General features: G+C 32.4%; 1 protein-coding gene across 3 annotated transcripts in view; it reads right to left on the bottom strand.

The window, feature by feature from the left end:
• The window catches only part of BIRC6 (baculoviral IAP repeat containing 6), a 244234-nt gene that overhangs the window by 89082 nt on the left and 130592 nt on the right, over window positions 1-24560 (bottom strand). For all 3 annotated transcript variants that reach the window (XM_063078978.1, XM_063078979.1, XM_063078980.1), the window contains exons 46-61: window positions 22091-22653; window positions 20947-21122; window positions 19902-19998; window positions 19560-19754; window positions 18605-18805; window positions 16127-16406; window positions 14445-14701; window positions 14094-14202; window positions 11463-11684; window positions 9696-10476; window positions 8667-8810; window positions 7955-8084; window positions 3751-3882; window positions 2673-2840; window positions 1521-1694; window positions 80-276 (exon numbers count right to left, since the gene is read on the bottom strand). In XM_063078978.1, the coding sequence (XP_062935048.1) occupies window positions 80-276; window positions 1521-1694; window positions 2673-2840; window positions 3751-3882; window positions 7955-8084; window positions 8667-8810; window positions 9696-10476; window positions 11463-11684; window positions 14094-14202; window positions 14445-14701; window positions 16127-16406; window positions 18605-18805; window positions 19560-19754; window positions 19902-19998; window positions 20947-21122; window positions 22091-22653 (3826 nt within the window). The remainder of the gene's footprint in view (window positions 1-79; window positions 277-1520; window positions 1695-2672; window positions 2841-3750; window positions 3883-7954; window positions 8085-8666; window positions 8811-9695; window positions 10477-11462; window positions 11685-14093; window positions 14203-14444; window positions 14702-16126; window positions 16407-18604; window positions 18806-19559; window positions 19755-19901; window positions 19999-20946; window positions 21123-22090; window positions 22654-24560) is intronic.

The following is a 24560-nucleotide window of genomic DNA, read 5'->3' as shown; positions in this document are numbered from 1 at the left end:
GCCACCAAACCAAACCAATCAAACAAAAACAGAATAAAGGGCTTTGCTATGGAATGATATGTTGAATTAGGAATGTTACCTGTTGAATTACTTCTGGATATAGCATGGGTAGTCTTTCTGCGATAAGAGCCAGTCCACCCATTCCTGCAAAAACTTGTAATGGAGACTGAATGGGACATGTTTCAAGTAAAGATTCATCCAATATCCCATCCATACACTCATCACTTGGAGTCAGAGCCTCATCTTCTGGACAGCTAGCAAGTAAATCTCCATGATCTAGACAACAAATTACAAACAACTGAACAGGTAACAAAGGATTTATTTTTGTAATGCTCTTTCACTTACAAAAGCAGATACTGTTGCCTTCTACCTACTCAACAAAAGAGTATAAATATCATGTTATTCAGATACAGCTGTATTATGGCTAGATGTTACAATAACCTTTAAATGACTTCTGATATTGCCTTCTATGGTCTTGCTCCTTGAATTGTTCGTGGGCATCACCTGAGAGCTTGTTTCTACCCCAGACCTACTGAATAACAATTTGCATTTTAACAAGGTTCTGTAGGTAATTCATAAGCATTCTGAAGTTTGAGAAGTATTACCCTTTAGGGTATAGTTGTACTTTACAGTCTATGTTAAATAAGTAAGTCCTTGAGAAAGACTAATAGCAAATAATATACATACATTATGCTTTAAAGTATACAATTAGGAAAAATTTAATAATGATGAAGACTTCTCTTACTGAAAACTAAAAATTATGCCATATTGGTTTAACTTTTCAATTACTCACTAAGGAAAATTACAAGGTTAGTATGTTCAGCCCATAACCAGACCTTATAAACATTAAAAAAACAAACAAAAAAATCCTGCTGAAAAGTTAGGCAAAGGAAATATACTAAAATTAATGAGGCATACAAAAGGCCAATAACTAAAAGTTGAACTTTAATCACGTGGAAAATTGAAAGATTAAGATGATATCACATTCACACTATGATGATTACTTAAATAGCACTTAGAGTAGTGAAAAAATCACAAACAACCAGAATATTTCCACAATTGGGGAACAGATAAAATTGTAATACCCATATGAAAAAAAAACAGGCAATAAAAGATGCACATTTAAAAATATTTAATGGGACATATAAGTAAAAAATTTTTTAAAAGGAAAATGTATAATCCCAATTCTGCATGAAGAAAAATGTTTACAAGCATGAAGTACCACTCAATATAAATTATCAATAAATTGTAAATTGTAAAATGTGGTTCTCACTTTGATTATAAAATAACAATTCACATAGCTAACAGAAATATTGTTAGAAATTAAAGCACATGCACGACTTAATTTCTAAAGGAAATAATAGTGATTTCTTATATTTACAAATAACTCAGTCATAAAGAAAAATGACATCTTGTTAACTTAATATAATAAAAACACAGGTCAATTAAGTCATTAGCTATAGAAATCCCATCTCCTTGTACAACAAACTGTAATCTTTAAAGCAGTATCATGTGCATACCTTTTTCAGGATGTAGTCTTTTAAAAGAATCTGTTTTTGACAGACTTGGGTCTGTGATAACTCTTGATCCCAATTTAACAGTCAGATCTATTGAACGGTAACCTTGAGGAAGTTTTCGATCATACAGGAGAGTTAAAAGCTGGGCAAGTGTCATTTCAGCTGGCAGTGGCTGGCCTAAAAATGACATAACTAAGTTAAATATGAAATACAAGAGGGAGACATTTACTCAGTTCAATTGACTTAATTACTTACTGTTTTTACTAAATTACAGGCAAGAATTTGACACCAACTTCAAAACAATTTAAAATCAGCTATCGCAAAGGTTACAAATATTGAATTTATTTCTGATATATGTGAACAATAATGTCTGTAGAAAGTGTCAAAGTGGAAAATCACCAGCAAAAGAAAAACTAAGGAACAGACATTCCATAAAGGGCCAGATAATAAGGATTTTAAGCTGTGGGGGCCATATGTCTAGCTTCTGTGGCAACTAGAAACTCTACTGTTATAGCAGAAAACCAGCTATGGACAATACATTAATAAATAGGCATAGTTATATTCCAATAAAACTTTATTTGCAATAAATGGTATCCAACCCACCAGCCATAGTTGACTTTTGCTATAAATTGACAACGTAAAGCTAAGAAGGGAAATCCATCCAAAGTCAGTTAGCAATTTGACTATAATAATACGGCACAAAAATGGTAATAAAATGGATATCACCTGGACAAATGGAAAGTAGATAGGTCAAATTGCTTTAGCTGGGAAGAACATACTGGTTAACCACCAGTGGTTTATAAAAACTTCACTGCTGTAAGTAGTCCTACAAAATTTGCCTCACATTGCTTTCTACATAACTTGCCATAAAGTTTCTAAACATTTATTTTATCAATCATTTTACGGCATACTGACAGCAAAATTTAGGAAGCCAGTAAAGTGGAAATACGTGGCTTGATAGCATTTTAAAAAACGTAATAGGTACTTGTTTTTTGCTCTCACTTTCCTTGGAATGAACTGTATGGAGAAAGTCTCACTAACTCATTTATCTCATCAATTGCACCTAATCAAATACATTCTGTTGATCGCACATCTGATTTATATAGTTGTAAGATCATTAAAAGTTCTTTGATGTTTATCCATTGTGAACATTACCTGCCAAGAGTTTGTGAAACAGGTGAAACACTGGGACGGTAATAATTTTGTTGGCAGCATCTGCTCCTGAGGAAGTGCTTCCTATTTTATCGGGTATTGATCTCCCCCTTCTGGATGGTGGGCGAGGTGGTGTAGCTGACACAGCACGTTTAGACTGGGATTTCAGCCCTAAAAGAAAAGAAAAGGTTCTATATAACCAACATAATAATAAGAAGTAAAAGTGTGTTTCTGAAATACTTTTAAAAAGCACACATTCCTAGGTAATACCAAAACATAGAAATGTTTCTTCTAATCTAATATCTAATCTCACAATTCTATTTGTCCTTCCAGAGACATAATAATTTTGGCTTTGTATGTGTAATTATTTTCCAAGAAAGCAAAAGGACAACCATTCATTTAGTTGAAAGCAGTTTTGCACAAATATATGTAAGAAATCCTGTGTTCTTAATTTTTCTTTGAGAGATTATATCAATACAGAAGTCTCCTAAGGAGTAAGGTAATCTGGTACTGAGCCTTCTCTTTTCAACTAAAATCACCTCACCTGTGTTAAGAAAAAAACCTCCAAAATTATCAGATACACCTGCTTTTTTTACTTCTTCTGGAACCTAACATCGAAAACTCATTGTTCAACCAATTTTTAAATTATTTTTATTTCCTAATTTTATGCAATGAATGCATTATAAAAGAAAACTAATGAATACTTTTTCATTTTGTTTTTGCTTTTTTTAAAACAAGGCAGTTACACAAAAATTTTTTAGCATTTAATGACTGTATAAGGGTATAATTCACCCTGGTTTAAGGGTAAACTATCAAGCTTAAATGAAATATCTAAACTATTCACACATGTTCAATACCTGATGAAATACAGTAAGCTTCAAACATAAAATAAATTTAATAATTTCACTGCCAAGAGGTAACAGATTTCTGGTGCAATATTTTTAAATGTAGTATTAAAACATCATTTTAAGTCAACTTTTTACACTAATACATTTTATTCTATAAAGTTCCTATAAATATAAATTGCTATATTTTATAGAACCCCAGATAAAATCAAGATTATAAAAAACAGAAAGCATACCAGAGGCAACAACAACACTGTAATTGTCCTGAAATCCATTTTCTGCCTTAACTTTTTCTTTCTCTTCATGGTTTTTCTTTTCTTTGTCATCTTTTTGTTCACTAATTAGCTTAGCTGTGATACTTGGAGTATCTGCAAAAAAAATTATCTAAAATATATTGCTTTTCTAAATCACTGAGAAGAGAAGCAACAAATATTTCAAAGGAAGATTATACAAGATAACATTATTCACAATATTGAGGCAACGTAAAGGAATGTAGAAGACATGCAATGAAGTAAAGCCTGACGTTCAATACTTGCTGATATCAATGAAAGAGACTTGCCAACGCTTCTTAAGCCAGGGATATTTAAGTTCCAATCTCTAGAAAGTATTATTTATTACAATAGTACTACCTCTAGAAGCAATGGAAAACCATTAGCATGAGAACATTTTTTATTTTGGACATACTTCAATGTGCTTGATACCTCTATCTAATTTGGAACTTCCAAACTGAGTATCAAGAAAGAATATTATATTCAAAATGAGGAAACAGTGATACAAAAGCTACTGATACAACCTGTAAATGGCAAATATTCAAGCTCAGGACTCACTCCAAAACATTACACAAGACTTCTACTTATAGTACAAATGCGAGTATTATAAAGGAACAAATTTCTGTAATAGAGATTTCCTGTTCTTTTTACTTAGGAAATAGAAATCTTAGATAACAAAGTAATGTGTTTCACTACTGCTTTAAAAATGAATACTAAGGGCTTTCACAGACAGTTATTACTCTCTGAATAATATTTCTTTCATTACTTTGGCATATAGCATGCTAATAAAAAGCATATAACACATGGGTGACCATATAATAATGTGATTCAGCCATAAAGAAACCAAAGGCTGAATGAACTATTTTGATATTAGTCATTTGTTTCACTATGTGAATATGATTGATACAGATACTCTTTACATTTCTTACTTTAACACAATCATGACCTAAAGTATTTTATAATGTTAAAAGGTTGAGACAAACAACATCTTTTGCAATATCTCCCATTTTATAGTTTTCTTTGAGTATCTGAAAATATCCTACTAATCTCAATTTATAGAGGTTTGTACTGATAACTACTGATTGTCTTTAGTTTGTGAAATAAAAAATTTTTTTAAATATTATAAATGTATAATGTAACTAACAATGCATTTTACTTTCTAACCAAAACCAAGCAACCCAGAGTGAAATATTTAGGTAATAAAAAATTCACAAAATTAATTCATAGGATATTCAGTTAAGAAAAACACATAAAGAGAATAAGGGGATAAAAATTTACGTAGTGCAATCAGAAGTTCAACTGATTTCCATTTATTCACTTGGTTATCTCAAAAATAAAATCTAAAAACTAAATGGTATTCAAACACTAAAAGATATCACTAAGAAAATTTTTTCTCAACTTCCTATTCAAAACTGGTGTGGTTTGAAATTCCACTTTTGGCCAAGAAGAAACATAATGACCAGATTTACTTTCCCACCTGAAATAAATAATAATTAGGAAAATATATTATGAAATAATAGTTTTCAGAAACTGGGTGTGTAGAAACAAATGAGGTGAGCACTAGGATTGCTCCAGCTTATTGTACGAACAGAGTTCCCTAGGCCACAGTTCAGCACAACCCAAGTGTCACGCCAGGTTGAGGATACAGAGATGGGAATTCAGGAGGACAAAGGTTGCAGTTCATAGGACACATTGTTGGGAGAACAGATTTGCTTCGAGAGTTCCGAGATCTTTGGAGAGTCTCTTCTGAGTCTTCAGTATGTACTGACAAACGTATACATGTGAGGACACCACAAAGGCCAGAGAAAGCACTACCCAAAGTAGCAAAAGCAACAACCAGAGTCTCAACTGGGGGATAGAATACTTTGTGTTCCCAATGTCCAGCGGATTCCTAACCGAGTACTTAGAAGAGTCCTCAGTAGAGGGGTCAAATTAGCCCTAGACGTGCATTTTCTAATCTCGTACCCTATTTTTCTTTCTAATACATTATACCTACATAAAGTTAAATTCATTATAATTAAAACTTTAAATTAAAAATGTAGTTCCTTAGTCTCACCAGCCACATTTCATATGCTCAGCAGTTATCAAACTAGACTACACAGGTTTATAAAAAATATCCAGCATTACAGTAAATTTTGCCTTAGATTAAAAGCTGCTCTGACTCTACCTAACAAAGCTTAAACGCAGGTCCTAAAAGCAAACAACTGTTTTCAAGTAATAGAACTACATTTCAGAAAAAAGAAACAAACAAAAACTTAGAATATGAAAATATCCAGCACCCCAAAAAGTAAAACTCACTGTCTAGCACACAATAAAAATTTTCAGGCAAATAAAAAAAGCAAGAACATACAACCCATAATGAGGAGAAAAATAACACAGATTGACCAATAAGCTCAAGAAAGTAAAAGAAAGCTTGTATACTTTTAAGGACAAGGAGATATTAAAAAAAAAAAAAAACGAAATAAAATTTCTAACAGATTAGACACTGAAAAGGAAAAGATCATTTTCAAGACACACCAATAGAAATTATTCAAAATTTAAGAAGAGAGAAAGAAAAACTGAGGGGGAAAAAAAAACAGGACTTTGCTGAACTATGAAATGAAAACTTCTAGTAGCCTAATATATGAGTAACTGTAATCCCCAAAAGAGAGGAGGAAGGGGAAGGAGAAAATATTTGAAGAAATAATGGCACCAAAATTCCAAATTTGAAGAAATCTATAAACTCATAGATTTGAGAAACTCAAACCATAAGAAATGGGAAGAAAACTACACGGTATAAAAGAATCAAATTGTTTAAAATCAGTGATAGAAATCTGTAAAAGCAAAAAACTGATACATAAACTTTATTATTTGAAAGCAATATTGTCAAAAACTATAGAAAACAGGTAAAATCACTGCTTAAATATTTTTGAATTACTTGTTTATACAAATGCTGAAATAATATAAACATACATGTAAATATATCATAAAATATGGCTAAAGATGATAAACCAACTTTAAAAGAACAAATGCTAAATAGAGGTTAAATTCAGCATAAATCATAAATGTTTCTATGTAGTGTACATCCAAAGCAATTAGTTTTTAATAAAGGGAATTATTTTGTAAAATATTCTAAATGATTGAAGATGTTTTAGAATAGCATTCTTGCATAGTAAAATACGAATAAAAATGTTAAACTTTCAGTTATTTTGTAGTAAAATGTCTATACTTTTGCATTCCAAGTAAACTGTATGAAATATCAATAATTGGACTTCAGTACTCCTCCTCATTTCCTCCATAAATTTAAGTAATTAATTGTTATTTTTCATTTTCTTCATCACATAGAATGAAAAATTTCAGGAAAATAACTTCTAAAATAAGATTCTCAAAAAAGTTTAGCTGTAATTAATAAATTTCAAATTTAAAAAATGTGTTTTAATACATTTATACTATTCTAACATTTTATTGTGTAACTTATAAAAAGGTAGGAAAAATTACAATTTTATACACACAACTTGTGTTAGATACAGTGACTGAACTGGAAAAGAATCTTTTCTACCTTATTTTCTCACTGTAATCATATCCATTCATGTGGTTTAACTCACTATCTATAAACAGTAAAAATTCCCACATCTTTTAAACCCCCTATTATATTCTGAGCTTTAGATCTGTAGTTTCAACTAATAAACAGACATCTCCAGCATTTTTCTGAGGTACTCCTACTCTTTATTCAGTTGACAACTTCTCTTAAGTGTTCCTCTTAGGTATTTAGATAGAAATATATTTAATTATAATTATAAGTACATCCCTGTACTGGTCAGCCACCCTCACCTTCTCCCCACCAAAAAAAGTGTGAGCCTATCTCTACTATAAAATGACCAGATGGTTTATTGCAGAAAAATTTGATCAATGGCTTGTCCACATTTCTAGCTGCCCATTTTGTCATTACTACACATAATACACATTACAGAAAAGAACAATAGGTGCTTGACTATGTTGTACATTTCTGTCTACTCGGTTGGCTTCTTATGTATGTTTCAAACTGAGAAAAAGTCTTGACCTTTTCTAGTCATTAAATGGTTGCTGAGTGAATGGTTGCTGAGTCAGTAAAATGAAGTTATAAAAAAATAAGAAAATTCCATATACATCTACCATAAAGTTAAAGAAATATTAATACTTAAATGTGACTTGCCTGACACTCTGTCAAGAACATCTGATAACGTTGTTGAGACTGGCAAATGAAGAGTACGGAACTTGTGGCCTGCTCCATACATTGGATGCTGGATGACATGGCTAGTAGCATTAATTCTACCTTTGTATAGCTGAAAATCAAGAAATCATAGAAATCAAGAAGTGACTTTTTGAAATACATATCGTTATGAAACAATTTCAAAGCATACATGAATGAATAATTTTATTGAATACAAAATATAAAGAGTATGTATTTCTTTAAATGGGGCATGTTTGCCATATGATTTAATTATTGGTCAACTTTTGCATTAGCAGTATTGTACCTAATGTTCTTTCACTTTTTCCTCAAATCAAATTATACCACACAGGGTGAGGTATTTCCAGTGGGGGGTATGGGTAGGTGGGTAGGTGGGTAGGTGGGTGGGTGGCTGGGTATGCATGCATGTATGTATGTATGTATGTATGTGTGTGTGTGTATGTGTGTTTATCCTAAAGAGATTTAAGTCCTGTTATGTATGTATGTATATATGTACGTGTGTGTGTGTGTTTATCCTAAAGAGATTTAAGTCCTGTTATGTATGTATTAAGGTTGTTCTAGTTTCAGTCTGCTATATAAGAAATTAGAACATAGAGACAACTGCAAGCGGTGACATGAAATTATAAAATATGTTCACACACAGCTAATCATTAAAATTTAAGTGTCATATACTCACTGGACAGGGAGACTGAAGAAACATTGTCACTTTCTCATCTTCCAGCATCAATTGTAAGAATAATCTTCGTATAAACCCTGAAATGTTCCCAGATGTTGGAAGGTTCCCTCTTTGAGGAGATGTCTGAAATAGTTCACAGAGAACCTGGCAAGGTAAGAGATTTAAAAAGTTTAAAAGCTGCAAAGAAGTCTTTCATTTATTTTAAAGAATAAACAGGAAATTATGAATGTGGATTAACAGGTATATTTTAATACATCAAATCAGCAACTAAAGATCAAATTATTTCATCTTTAAATAGATGAATACAGAAGCAGATAAAAAGTTAGAACTGTAACAAACATTTCTGAGGGTAAGAGAAGTTATTATTGAATAGTTTTCACATAATGAAACCGAGCATAACCAATTTATTTTTAACTTAAGTCAATATCAATATAGTTACAATAAAAATTATGAAAAAGGCGTATTAAAAATATAAAACAAAGCCTTAGTAAGAAACTGAGAGATAGTAATTAAGCCAGAAAACAATATTACACAAAGAATTCATACTACCCAGAGGCACAAATCAAATTTTCATATATTCTTAATTTGCCCTTGGTTGAAGTTCAATTTAAGCATTTCCTTTTAAGTAAGCATATTAAGCAGAGATATTTCCCCAATAATTAATTACTAGAAGCAGTAAAGTACCTTGCTCTTCTTAATAATGTTAAATCATTCAATATTTTATATAAAAATTATGACAGTTATCCTTCTAGATACTAATAAAGTTTTTTAAAAGAAGGGGTGTGTGTTCTATAAGCTAGAATCCCCATTGAATTTGCAATCATCTCATTATAAAGAATAACTGATTTATGTGACAGTATATTTTAAGGGGCGGAGGAAGGAGACTTTTAGTTATGGTTTAAATTTAGATCCTTAAACACAATTACCTCGAACCTTTACCATCACCTGGGCTTTAATACATGGCCGCTTCTTACCTAATTCCACTAGTAATTTAAAAAGACAAATTGTAGACAATTTTTCTTCTCTTACCTGTGCCATTAGCTTTTGATTATTAGGGTGGCATGAAATGCACTGCAGAAAGAATGCAACCGTTGCATTCTCAATTGCTGTCCGCTGTTGAGTAGTCAATCCTGCTGTAGCAGCTGAAGAAAGAGAAGCTGACCTTGTACTGGTCTGTTGTGCACCTAAATTATGTCCTCCAGCAGTGGATCCAGAGTGACATAATAAAAACAGAAGTGCTGTCCATAGTGGATTGACTTCAGAACCACCAAGCCAATCTTTCATAATATGGCTATTGCCAACTTCAGTCAAAAACCTAAGAATAGGAGCAACCAGGTCTGCTGTGATAGGCATCTTATTACATTGTTGTGGAACATGATGTCTCCTGAGTTTGTCCTGGGAAATATCTATTGACTGAGCAATGCTTTCTGAGTAAGAAATGTGGCTAAAGCAGAAGCTAGCCAGACTCCTCACAAGAAGAGAAGGCAAACCTGAGTCTAGTAATTGTTTGATAGCTTCTGGAGACTGAGAAGAACAAGCAAGGGTTGCCAAATGTGATTCAGTTAGTGAGAGAGGTGCTTGTGCATTTTTAGAGTCATCTGTTAAAGACGAACTAAGATCCTGCTTTTTACTATCATCTGTCATGGAGAGTCTGTGATGGCACTGCACTGGAGGAGGGGTAATTCCCATCCAGCCCATAAGCAAAGAAAAATAATTTGGGTGTATGTGACACATGGAGCAAAGCAGACTGTCAACAGCTTTCTTCAAAACCATATTGCAGGGAAGAGACATGGACCAATTAAAAAGTAACCTAGGGAAATAAAAGATACTATGTTAAAAATATAGTTTCAAGAAAGAAATCAATTCAAATATTTCTATTAGAAATCAATCTATACTCTACCGAAAAATTTATAATTTACTTGACATTAAATAATGACACTGTAATGTAAGATTTCAGAAAGACTGTTTATGATATATACATTATTTAAGAATTTAGGGTGGCTTGGAAGTTAGGTTAGACTTGTAAATGAGTAGAGAAAAATCAAGTACCTATACTAAAATGATTCTACCTGGTTCTACCATTCTTTGTGTGACCTCAAAAAAGTCATGTAAAGGAACAACAAAAAATTATACCAAAGAAATGTTTAGGTTAAATTTGACATGATTGATGGCTTAAATTCATGTTTGCATATTAAAAACTATTACTGAGGTTCACAAATAAGTCATAGATTATGCTAAATGGCAGAGCCAAATATGAAGATGACAGATTAGAGGACAAAAGGCCTACCTTTTATAAGTCATGGAACTCTTCAGGAATAAATATAATATTCTGCTACAGATTTACCAGTTAGTAAGCAGTAAGTTAAACAAAGTCTTAGCTGAGTATGGTGAAGTACTATAGGTAAATGGAAACTATCTGTCAGAAAAACAATCTACAAAGTAGTAAGTCTTTGAAAATTTGTAGCTATACTTTTCCTCCACAGTTCTACATTAAAGATAAAAAAAAAAATCTGGTGGGTAAATCTGCAACTGAGAATAAACACCATGAACACCTACATTAAGCATTCCAATTCTAGGTAAGAAAGGCAGGCAGCATTGCTAATATATCTTCTTAAAATATGAAGATAAATTAAAATTTGTGTGACATCTCATTTCAAAAGTATACCTGATTGTATTCACTACTTTCAAAATATTATTTTTATTCGAACAAATATGTAAAATACTCTGTTTCATCACATGAAAACCTAAAGTGATCTAGTGCTGGAAAAGAAAAAGAATTTCATAAATCGTACTTACTCAAAGAGCTCTCGGTCCAGGAGTGCTGGTAAATCATACTCTACAAGCAGTTCATAACTATGCCATAGAATTGCTGCTACACAGTGCAAATGAGAAGGAGATGGCATTAGAAGACCATACTCTATTGTCGAAGAGTTAGGGCACATGTAGTTCATCCTGCCATTTCTCTTCATAGCAGCCACTCTTGCAGAATCACTGACCCATTTTAACAAGGCCTGAATTCTTAAAAGAAGAAAATAAATTCGAATAACCAGTAACGTAACAACCAATATTTAATAAAGATAAATAGCATCTTTGCTCTTAAGCAAGGTATTTATAATAATAATATATTAATTGTTCTTGATCATTTTAACCTAAAACAGAAGAAAAAATGAATTTATAAGCAACAGGGGCACAGTAGTTGCAGTTTTCCTGTAACCTTATCAGTTTTAACCAATCAAAAGGTTTGAGATATCACAACTATGACTCAGTAAATAAGCATTGATTACTTCTTACCTCATTTATAGCAAAATATATACATTTCTAGAATTACAGGATACACAGCTTAACAAATTCACTCTCTCTAAATTTATTACAGCAAATCCACACAACTTACAACAGTGATCTGGGGCTAATTCTTCCACAGAGTCTCATGAAATTTAGTATGTTTCACATCGTTGGATCCAGAGACTTAAATACTAGTAGCAGCCACCTACCCTTATTCATTCTGACAGTATGATATACCCTCCACACACTTTTCCAAGTGCCACACTACTTCCAACATGGTGGCGCCAGAGACCAGTAAAACACACCCAATTTTGAACCATGAGTTGAGAATAAAAGACTTTTTAAAGTAATACTTCTTTGGCATTTGTATAAAAAACAAAAAATAGGATAAGATTTATTGTCAAGTTCTTAAAACACTGTGTTTATATTTGGTTTGTTACCTTTAAAATTTCTAGTTTATACCATAAGATTCTTTGCATCAGGATAAAAGAAATAGGGGTAGGAAGGTATATAATAGTATAATCTTTCTCTCTACCCTGAAGAACTGAAAGATAAGATTCTTAAAATTACAGTCATGTGATAAAAAAGAAAGAAAATTCAGAGAAAGAGATGGAAGATAAAGCAATTAGGGAAAAGTATTATTTTCTCAGTGCATGGCAGCCAACAGTTTTGCCATTAATGTTAGTTCTAAACAACAAACATAACTGTTTTTGAAAAGTTTTATAGCAAGAAAACTAAGTTTAATTTTCTCCTTATGATAGAGAAAAAAAACTACAAAAGTGTTTGAAAATTAAATAATCTTAAGAGTTTTAAAGCAATTTGTTCTGGAAAAATAGTTAACAGTGATTTTAAAAATATATTTTAACACTACTAACCATCAAACTCAAATATGGCACAGGTTGTTATTCAGTTTGTCAAAAACCATTCAATCTATTTTAAAATGTAATATATTTATCAGATAGTATATATAAAATAAAAGGCTTAATATTCTGAAGATTATGCTGAAAATAATTTACTGAAAATGTGATTTAAACCTTTTAAATCGAGAAGACAGAAGTAGTAAAAAAATAAGTAAAAGTTATTACATTATTTATAATTAAGTAATAATTTTCTCCAGAATGCCTTCACTGCCTGGCACCACATCTCAAATCCCAAAGTCTGATATCCTCCTTTGTGGTGACACTGCTCTGTCTCCCCACCCCTGGGGACACAAAGCAGGACTCAATAAACTTAGTCTCTCTAGTATCTAACACTATGTCAGGCATACAGCAGTTATTAATACTCATAAAATGAGTAAGTACCCACCAAAAAGTTAATAATTTTGTTAGGAGTTTATAAAGTAAGAAGTTAATAAAACATTGAACGATTTCGTTTTAAATGTAATCAAAATATTTTTAAAATAACATAACTCAGGAAATAATCTTTATCACAGAAATTATATTATTTATAGAGCAACACTCTATAAATATGGTTCTCTTGATATGGATGATACACATAAAACTGGAGAACACCAAGGAGTGGCACAAAAATTTATCAACAAAAATAAGTTTCAAAAATACTTGGAGTTCTCATCAATTTTTTACTTGGTATGATAATGTTTCATTTTGGGGTAGGAAGCATGAAAAAAAGGATAGAGAGTCTAATGAAAACCTATCAAAAATATTATAAATAATCAATAATAAGTAATCATTTAGAATAAACATTACTGCCATTACCAAAACAGTCCGCATAGCTCCTACGGACACAATATTTTATATTCCTTCACATTTAGTAAGTACTATCTAAGATAGTATGATTTTTATAAACCATTACCTTCCAAGGATCCTATCACTACATGGTTAACTTAAAATATATGTTTTATTCTATTGCATTCCTCAAAAGCAATATTGATGAAGAATTCTATGTGAGTTCAAATTTGCTTAAAATATGTTCAAATATGTGATAAGTTATGTTTAACTGTTTATGAAAATCTCTAAAAGTTGCATCATGTGAAGCAGATAGGTAAATGTACAATACATAACAATATTCCCTTAACTCATGAGATCATCTAAGGCCATCTAAGGAGAAAGTATTATAAGTAACATTCAATCACAGCATATTTGTGTGCATGGGTGTGCTTAAATGAAAAACCAGATCATCACATACCTGTCTTTTGTTCCAGGATCCTGAGTTGTTCCAAGCTGGTAAAGAATATCTATCGTAGAGTCAGAGGACAGCCCATTCAGTCTTCCAAAAAGTAAAGGGCTATTCAAATCTTACAACAAAGAAACAAAAGAAAAAGATTGTTAAATAAGCAAATATGATGGGAAGATTTGCTCAATTTAACTATTAGGTTATTCACTAAAAATAAGTCATCTATTAATTCCAACAAAAAGAAAAAACAAACTCCAAAAATAACGAAGCCATAAAGGAAATTAATTTCAGAAACAACCACATAGTTCAACTGACATTACTTTGCAGGTATGTGAAAATTAAAATATCAAAATTAAGTGTCACCTGTAGGATCACTGCCTGATGCTGCACAATTTCTCAGGAGAATGTCTATGAGCTTCAGGCCAATTCTAGTGGACTGCAGTCCTATTTTTACAAGAACAACCTCAATGTTGGGTGAATGCATTCCACAGTATGGTGACATCAGTAAGGCAGCACAAGTCTGTAGGAGATTAGCAGTAGGTGCAGCTGCACTTGCCATCATTCCTTCCAGATCACTTATATGCGTAAGGCAGTGATGTAATAACCGTAACCATCCAATACTGAAATATACAACACAAAATTATTTGTATGGTTAACATAAGTAGCTCAAGTTATTTCAAGGGTAAAACAGACTTTTTAAAAAAGATCAGTACGTTGGGTTTCATAAGTAGCAATAATCAATTTAAAAAAAACAGTTTTAGAATGTTCAGAAATGACTGAAGAATTAAACACACAGTAAGTTTCCCCTATGATGTAAGTACCTAAATGCTCATAGCATTTAGGAACTATATGCTTGCCTTAAAAACAAACAAACAAAAATACCCAGCCAGGATTAACATAAACTGATTAGGATAATAGACTTGTAAAACTCTTTGCACTTTGAGAATGAAAAAGAAATCCTAAATATTTTATCAGGAAAAGCTTTCAATAGAACCCATTTATAAAATTTTTAACTATTAAAATTTATCAGAAGAATGTTGATTAAAGGATGAATTCTGGCCCCTGCTTTTTGGTTCAGATGTAATTCTTCTGATAACTGGCATTTAAGAATTACCCTATAAGACCAGCTCCCTGTTTCTATGGTCAGTTTGTATGGTTCAGATATGCTCCTGATTGATATGCGTTTGGGAGTCCCTATATAATAGTCACTCCTTATACATGGAGGATGTGTTACAAGACCCCTAGTGGATATCTGAAACCTCGGATAGTACTGAACCATACGTATATTATGTTTTTTCCTATACATACATACTTATCACAAAGTTTAATTCATATTTTATTTATTTGGCAGCTGGCTGGTACGGGGATCCAAATACTTGACTAAGTTTAATTTATAAATTAAGCACAGTAAGACATCAACAACAATGACTAATAATAAAATAGAACAATTATAACAATATGCCAGCATCTTTACACGTGCACTCTGAGGCCATTATTAGGTAAAATAAGGGTTACTTGAACATAAGCAGTGCAATACCAGGCAGTCGACCTGATAACCAAGATAGCTACTAAGCGACGAACAGGCATACAGTGTGGATATGTTGGACAGAGGAATGACTCACTGCCCAAGCAGGATGGAGTCAACAAGGTGTAATTTAAAACATAAGTTGTTTATTTCGGGAATTTTCCAATTAATATTTTCTGATCACAGTTGATTGCCAGTAATTGAAACTGTGGAAAGCAAAACCATGGTTAAGGGGACACTACTTTTATAGACAATGATCCAAAAAATTTGAACCTATATCTACATATACCATAGTGTGGATCATCTCAAATGTTAAACACACACAAATCTCAATTTTAATCAGCCTCAAGGTTCTCCTTTCACAAAATTATTGTCCTATTACACCTAATAACATTATCATATTATATAGATAAACAGAAGAAAGAGCTTCCTAAGACCTAAAAAAGAAAGAAAGGGCAGAATGAGTAATTTTTTTTAAAAAAGATGAAAGATTTTTATAAGAATGAGAAATAAAACATACCTTGTTTTGGATACCTGATCTTCAGATGGAAGAAAGGGATTATTAACTGTTGCTGAAGAAGTGGTACCAAAAGCAGTGAGGCCTAATAACTTAATTTGTGAAAGGCCTAATGTGCTGGCATCTCGTGGACGATGTAGTCGGAGGCAGACAGCAGAAGCTACTTCAGCTTTTACAAGCTGAATTTTTATGTAGGTGAGACCACTTGTGACAACAGGAGTGGACAAAGGTAGCATATTTACCCCATCTGCACTCACTTCAACAGACACTGAGGATGGGCAGGCTATAGAAAGAGAAAATCGAACAATCAAACAAGAAAAAGTGAACTAGATTTCACAGTCCAATAAAAATCTTAGTAACATACCAGCTTTCAGTTATATTGATTATAAAACTGTAAAAAGAAAATTTATATACCAAATCATACTTTGCGACTGACTTTCACAATAATTAATTGAGGAACATAATTTTCCAACAAAAAATATTTGATCCACAATGAAAATCATACTTAAACATTCTAACATTCACCTAAAAAAGGTCACTGAAAATATGCAACTCACATGTACTTGATGCTCCCCAAGAAAAAAAGCTGCCAAATAGGCAATTACTTTATCATTTCTAATTTACTCACAATTATCATGAACAATATGGGACTACATTTGATTAATATGCTATGGTTAACTGTTATAAATAATCTTGGGAAGAAGAACATAATAAAAAAAAGTTTTTCTACCAGCTCATTATTTTACTACAGACTGCAATGTTTATAAACATTAAGTTGAAACTCACACCTCAGGTTAAAAATTGTTCTCATCTCTACTCTTCTGTTTCCCTTTCAGAATTGAACAAACCACCACAAGATTTTTTTAAAAATCAATTCTTACTAAAATTTAAGGAGTCCCAAAAAATAACCAGCAGCTACTACAGAAAAATTATTTCTTACTAGCATAACACGGAAGCCCACATAATAAAGGTATCTACCAACTAAAACAACCTTTGAAATTTGGTTTAATTTTAATTTCAATGCTAAAATAAGAAAGTAACCTTTATTGTAGGCCAATTAAATGCCAAGTTTGCACTGAGAACTACACAAGTCACATCAATTTTTAAAATTTACTTTAAAACCTTTTGAGGAAAGTATTATCCTCGTTTCACACAAGCAGACACACTGAAAGAGATTGACCCCAAATCCCACAAGAACAAATGACACACCTTATTTCAAGCCCATGTTCGCTTCTAAACCCTACGTTATCTCCCCTGCAGCACAACATATCTTCAAATTTCTGCTCTAATCCAATATTAAAACTAAACTGTTTTATTAAGCACACTTATGTAGAAATTCTAACACCTAAACCAATTGATTTTTTATAATGTACAGCATTCCTCTTTGAAATACACATCCTACCTCAGTTCCTACATGCAAGATCTAGCCACCTTTCAAAGCCACCATTTATAACAGGCACTCCTTCTCCTTCCAAATAAAAGCGATTTCTTCCTCCCTTTAGATTCTTCTCTGTTTGATACTGACTTACACTTTGCCTTTTAATTTAGTTATTTTTTGGCCTGCTAAAAGACTATGTGTTAGTGTATTTTCCTTCTACCTCTATTTTAATTATATCTTTTTTTAATCTAAAGTAGCATGGATATAATAATCAGGATATAATACTCTAATCTTTCAAATAAGTAGAAAAAAATGTATTTTTCCAAATATGCCAACATCTACAAAATTTCCTATAGCTCTTCATCCAATTACCAAGTGACATTTGATAGCAAAGAGAATCAATGAATATAAACATGTAACAATCTCAACAATTATGTAAAAATTATAATTATACTGAAAGAATTTGGGGAATCATAAAAAATGCAAAACAGCATTTTACATTCTTTATGAATACTTGAAAGAGTTCCAGCTCCACTTAATCTATAACTTACTTTCTAAAAATTATTTATCTTACAAAATTACAATAAAAGGTATTTGATAAACAAGCATCAAAAGAATGGAACAATATTATTATTATTATAATATTTTATATTTTAATATTCCAATCTTATTCAAAAACCACACTCAAATATTCAATATACTATAATAAAAAAATTCTTCTCAGAGGTACTTATCTTCCAAAGGGAGTACAGGGGGAGACAAAAATAAATCTATGCTAATTTCACTTACAAGGCTCAGACTGAGGACCAGGCTAGAAAAACTAAGGATGCTAACCACAGGTGTATAAATAAACTCATTTCAGCTTAATACTACGGCCTAATAAATTTGAGAAAAAACAAAAGGTAAAGGAATATATACCCATGTCACTTCATTTCATGGAAATGACTTGGCGGTAGTGTTGAATATTCCATTGAAAACTGAAAATTATGCAGTCTAGTAATCATACTTAAGTGTACCACTGCTTGAAAAATATTTTTCTCATTTTCAAATGTTTCCAAATTATAGTATATTCTCATGATGCTTCCTTATAAAATACTACTCACTTGCAAGAGATGCAAGATGAGGTTGGATATGTATCTCTTTAAGAAGCACTGCTGCAGGAAGGTGAATAGTAAGGTCACACCAAGCCTCCTCTGGCAGAAAGATGTAAGACCAAGCAGCAGAGCGAGCTCTTCTGTGGGGTGGTGTGGCCTGCAAAAGCACTTCAGCTGGTTGGGCAGTAGGACTGCTAGATGTGATTGTACCTACAGAAGACATTTTAAAAAAAATTAGAATTTGCAAAATAAATGCAATAAAGCATAAAAAAATTCAAATCATAATTAAATTAGAAAAATTAGCTGAAAACACGAACATTTGATGCTGTTAATGTATTTAGCACCTTAAGCATGACTGCTGGGTTATGCACAAAGCATCAGGACATCCAGTCAATTGGAAGTGACAAGTTCATTATTTATTAACTGCTGCCTAATTTCTTTATACTCACAAAACAGATGAAAACTAAAGTAGCGACAACAAATCTAGCACATAAATTCTCAAATGAATTAAGTAAAAACAATGTAAAATATATCCTTCACCTTGAAAAGAACCATCTTTATTCTAAGATGTCAATGTTTATGAATTAGAAATATGAAAAGAAAAATAAAAGAAATTATGTGGACTGGATAAAGGAGTAAATATCTAAATTCAAAACTCTTTTTTTAAAGATAATACCACTTAAGGGACAAGTCCTATTAAACTGATTAACATGTAAAGAGAAAAGGAATCTAAGAATCTTCATTTAGTCTCAAAACTGTGAACAGAAATAAAACCAAACTTCATTGCCAAAGAACTGTTAAAAACTTTCTTCAAATCAGTAGGATGTTTTGATATCCACTACCTTTAAAATCAACTGTTTATCATTAAAATGGTTAAATATCAAGTTACTTCAACCATTAATTTTGCTTCATACCAGCTGACAAACTGAATTCCTATCAGTAAGATTTAAGAAACTTTTCTTACCCAGAGGTGCAAAGTTATGGATCCCTTCTGCATTGTCAGGTTCAGAAGCTAGTATTCTTGTTTTCAAAGAGCTGTCAACAGCTTTATTTGGACCACAATCAAGAAATTTCATAATAGTTGATACCATACTTCTTGCAGTGTTGACAATAGCCCTTGTACTAGTAACCATATTGTTGCAAATGAGCTGAACACCACCTAAATTTACAAAGAATTCTAAATGAAAACTATCTTAGGATAGATGGTTCAACATCAAGAGTCAACTTTCACAGACTACAAAAATGACAATGTAACGTACTATCAGATTATTACATTTAAATGATAGTTTTTGGGATTTTATCTTACCCATATCATGGAATGCTCTTAAGGCGTCACTTGTATCCAACACTCTCAAAATGAACCACAGTAATGGTTCAGATAACTGGCAAGTAGCAAGAGAGCCCTAAGAAAATAAATATGTATATTGTGATTTCTATATTTTCCTGTGAATAAGGAAAACTAAACTTCTCAGTGCATGTAATATTCCTTTATACTTAATTTTTGTAAACTGACAGCCTTATATACACTAAACACAAAATGTCTGCCAAAATACATTAAGAAATCTTATCTGAATCAGAAAGGAAGAGAACTATCGTCTCTCATCTGAACTCAGAACATTTTTTAAGCATCTGTCTTCACCTACAATTATCTTTTTCTACCTTAATGTACATTTATTTTGTTTTCCACTAGACACCATTTCATTTAAAAACTGAACCTTCTCAAATATCTTTGTATCTTCCAATGGAAAAATATACACACATTCAATAAATATTTTTAAAAATGATAATTATTCATCGACATATAAAAGACTCAAGAAATTGTTTTAAAATCCGCATTTGAAAAATGATAAATGGACTAGAAGGTAAAATTAGGCCTATAACTTCATTTTTTAAAACAGAAATATAGAAAATAAAAATACTCTATTTTTCTTTTTAAATTATCCAAATCCCTTTTAACTGAAAGGAAACTAAATATGCAACATAAATTTGAAAAAATACTCATATTAAATTTTTTTTACATATCATCTATGGAGAACAGCTTGGTACTCAACTATGCTATTTTTAGGGAAAAGGAAAGAACTACTTCTTGGGACAATGGAAAGAAATCTAAATTTTAAGAATTTGTTAAACGTTTTATTTTTATATCCCTGTGCTCATCTTTGAAAAGACCACTTGAAGGAAACTTTACTCTCCAACTTCTATTAATAATCCATAGTTCTTACCTACTGATGCTTTTCACTTTCCAATATATAACATGAATATTCTTATTGTTTCTGTCTTATATATAATTCTCGACTTGAATTGCTAGAAAACTATTTAAATTACTACAATTATGGCTGAATTGAACTTACTTGTCTGCCCATATATCCACAGGCCATGTAGGTTAAAATTGGCTGCAGCATCATGTGGACTGTAGAAGCTTTCTTACTAAGGGTTGTCAGTATGGTAAATAATCCATCCCCAACTGATATGGCATCTAACCCACCATGGAAGTTTTCATGTTTGGTGAGATGTAATCCACTTGCTCCTAGTTTAAAAGATTACACATTTTTTAAAAAGTATATCCTTAAAAACCAGTAATAATTAAAATAGAGAGGATTAAAAGCCATCTTTTCCAAAACCACTGAAGGGTGGGTACATAATAGCTATACACACACACACTCCTACAGATTAAAATATCTAAAATAATATTCAGTAAAGTATATTTTTTGGATATCTTCTTATCTGACTTATATGAGATATGCCTATTGTTGGTAATATTAAAAACAAGTTGCTCTGTTATATGACTGAACTAACATCACTCTACATTCTAGAAACAAGAAAGTAAATAAAGAGAAGTGATATTGCTATGTAACTACACTTTAAAAGATCTACTCAAAAATAAGATATAGTTGTTTCCCATACACTGACAAAGAAAGATATACCAACAGGCAAAAATACATCAGGAATGGATTTTGTCACAATTTACCGAAGTTTAATTATTTAAAAAAATAAAAATTAAAGAAATATATTAGCATTCAAATAGGTAGAAAAGTTAAGCAACAATACATAAACTTTACATTGATATATGTGTCAAAAACTGTTACACTGAATAAAATACTATATTTCATTTTTAAAGAAAATGTGAGTAAAAAAACCTTACTGGTCTCTAATACAAACTTTGATGTCAAATTCTTCATCTTGAAAACATTAGAGATGCTTGGCTATAAATTATGGTACCTGACTTATGAGGCAAATCTTTTTTTCTCCTTAGTTAACAAAAAGTTGTTTTGTTAGTATTTTCCAGTATCTTTTTTAAACTGACACATAATGTCTTTCAATCTTTTACTTTATTAACTGAAGCCACCCCATAAGTCTTCACTAATAAAATCAATCATGATAAGAAGCTTACAATAAAGTAGTTTTATACTATGAAGTAAAAAGAAAATGAATCCAACCCTTGCTAAAGAAAAGAGGTGTAGTACTGGAAACAAGATTAATATTCTCAATACATACCAATTATCATTGCCATGGCACTGCTATTACACAGTCCCAGAGCAGACAAAATCTGGCTCATAATCTGTTGGTTGGCTAGGACTAAGTCAGCGACATATGCAGGAGATCCTTGAATATTGATACTGCTTCCATTGCCATCTTTGCCTCCTGAGACCTTTTCTTCATCTGAAACACTATCTGTAGTATTGGTGGTCACAGACACTCTTGCGCTGTATTCCCTATTGCCTGAAAGAGGCAACTGTACTAAAATGTTAACAAGTTTTAACAAATCAAACATGAGTTGATCTCTTGTCATTTCGCCACAAACTGCTTTTGCATCACCTGGACGAATGAGGTTGGCAAAGAGTCCCCCAAAGCATGCTCGAGCACCCACAGAGCTATCTGATCCACTTCTAGACATTACTTTGTCTGAACAAGTGATATAGTGATGCACCAAAAAGGTGACAGATTCTATCACAGCAGAAATAGTACTAACTGAAACAACTTCAAAATTCTGCTCCAGAGTAAATTCTAAGAGCTTCACTTGGGCATCGAGAGGTCCTTGGCCTGTCTGGAAGGCACCCCTGCAGAAAGAAAGAGGATTTAAAAATTAACCATTTTAAGTAGTTTTGAAATAAGTAATTACTGCAATACTACAAACCTAAATGATAATTAAAATCATGGTATTCACTACTTGATTTGGTAGCTAACAGTCCTTCTTGTTCTTGCCTCTATTTTATGCAAAATCAAAAATGACTTCCCTTCCAAATAGGAAACTAAAAGCCAAGTGCATCAAAAAAAGTAATTTTTGAAGCTACAGACTAAAACACTTCAACATCACTAGGCACTCCTTATAATGGAATGAATGTTGCATCCTCAAATGTTGGTACTGTAAACTTTCTCTATTGATTTTGATTTTTGAAAATTAAGATTCAGTCAAATCATTCTTATGTATCAAAATTGAATGCTGTCAAGTTCTGCTTATGGGAAAGACATAAAAAGCTGGAAAGAGCTTCATCCCCAACTTAACAACAAGAAAAAGCCAAATTAACCAAAGAGTCATAATTTTTCTTGAACCCACAAGAGGGCTGAAGTCAAAGAGTGCTATGGTTTGAATGTGTTCCCCAAATTTCATGTGTTGGAAACAATCCCCTAATTCATATATGTTGATGGCATTTAGAGGTGGGGCCTTTGGGAATTAGTAAGGATTAGAAAAAGTCATCGGGATAGGGCCCCTTAAAAGAAGAGGAAGATAGACCTGGCTGACATACTCTTGCCCTCTTGCCATTTGATGCCCTCTGCCATATAAAGATGAAGTAAAAAGGCCCTCACCAGATATACCCTTGACCTTGGGCTTCCCAGCCATTAAACTGTAAGAAATAAGTTTATTTTCTTTATAAATTACCCAGTGTCAGCCATTCTATTATAGCAACAGAAAACAAACTAAGACACAGGGCAACCAAAATGCCTGAAATCCATGAAAAGGCAGGCACCTCCAAGGAGACAGAACATGAAGCCTGGCTATCCTGTGACAGAATTTGGGGAGAAGACACGATGGCAATACACAAATTAACAAGATGAATTCAGCTAAAATATTTAACAAATTTCTAATAATATGGTTCATACCCACTCACAGGTGCCCTCCCCGACTCCTTACCCTCCTACACACCATGCCTTATGCATCTATTTCACCTGGCTATTCTTGAGTTGTATCTTTTATAATAAACCAGGAAACCTAAGAAACATGTTTTTCTTGAGTTCTTTAGTTCTTTCTGTAAGTCATTCTGATGAATTACCAAACTTGAGGAGGTGGTTATGAGAACCCCTGAATTTGTAGCCAATGTGGACAGAAGTCTGGGTAGCCTGGGGACCCAGGGGACTTGCAATTGGCATTTGAAGTAAGGGCAGTCTGGTGGGACTGACCCCTCAAACCTGTGGAGTTTCATGCTAACTCTGGGTAGTATCAGAATAGTATTGAATTGTTAAGTCACATAGTTGGTGTCAGAGAATCAAAGAGCTGGTGTTGGCAAAGACACCACATATTTGTTGTCAAGAAAAAAAACCCTCAAATACAATTAGTAATTTCCCACCACTAGAGAGCAGGAAATGCTCTCCTGCACAGAAATAGCCAAAGACAGAAAGCAGGATTTGGCCAACACTAACTCTTTTTGTTCCTATTTTTTAAAAAAAATCACTGAGAAAGCCCCACCTCTGAGGCATAGTCAGAGAGAGCCTACCAAAGACTGAGGCAGGCCCAGAACATCAAGGAACACCTGCCACTACTAGGTTCCTAGCGAACACTGAGAAACAAGCAACAACAGCTGACTGCTGGAGGTGGTGCTGTGGACACTCTGTGGTACAAATGTATAAAGAACAAAAGCTGAGGATGGAGCAAGAATATTGGAAATAATCCTCCTGTATCCCAGACCCCACCAAAGTAGAAGATAACTAGATTAATTTGAAGCTGATGTGAAAGCAAAAGGAACCATAA

The sequence above is a fragment of the Cynocephalus volans genome, chromosome 14, assembly GCF_027409185.1.
Source record: "Cynocephalus volans isolate mCynVol1 chromosome 14, mCynVol1.pri, whole genome shotgun sequence".
In the NCBI taxonomy this organism is placed as follows: Eukaryota; Metazoa; Chordata; class Mammalia; order Dermoptera; family Cynocephalidae; genus Cynocephalus; species Cynocephalus volans.
Note: the sequence above shows the minus strand (reverse complement) of the source record. Positions and strands in the feature narration are given on the sequence as shown.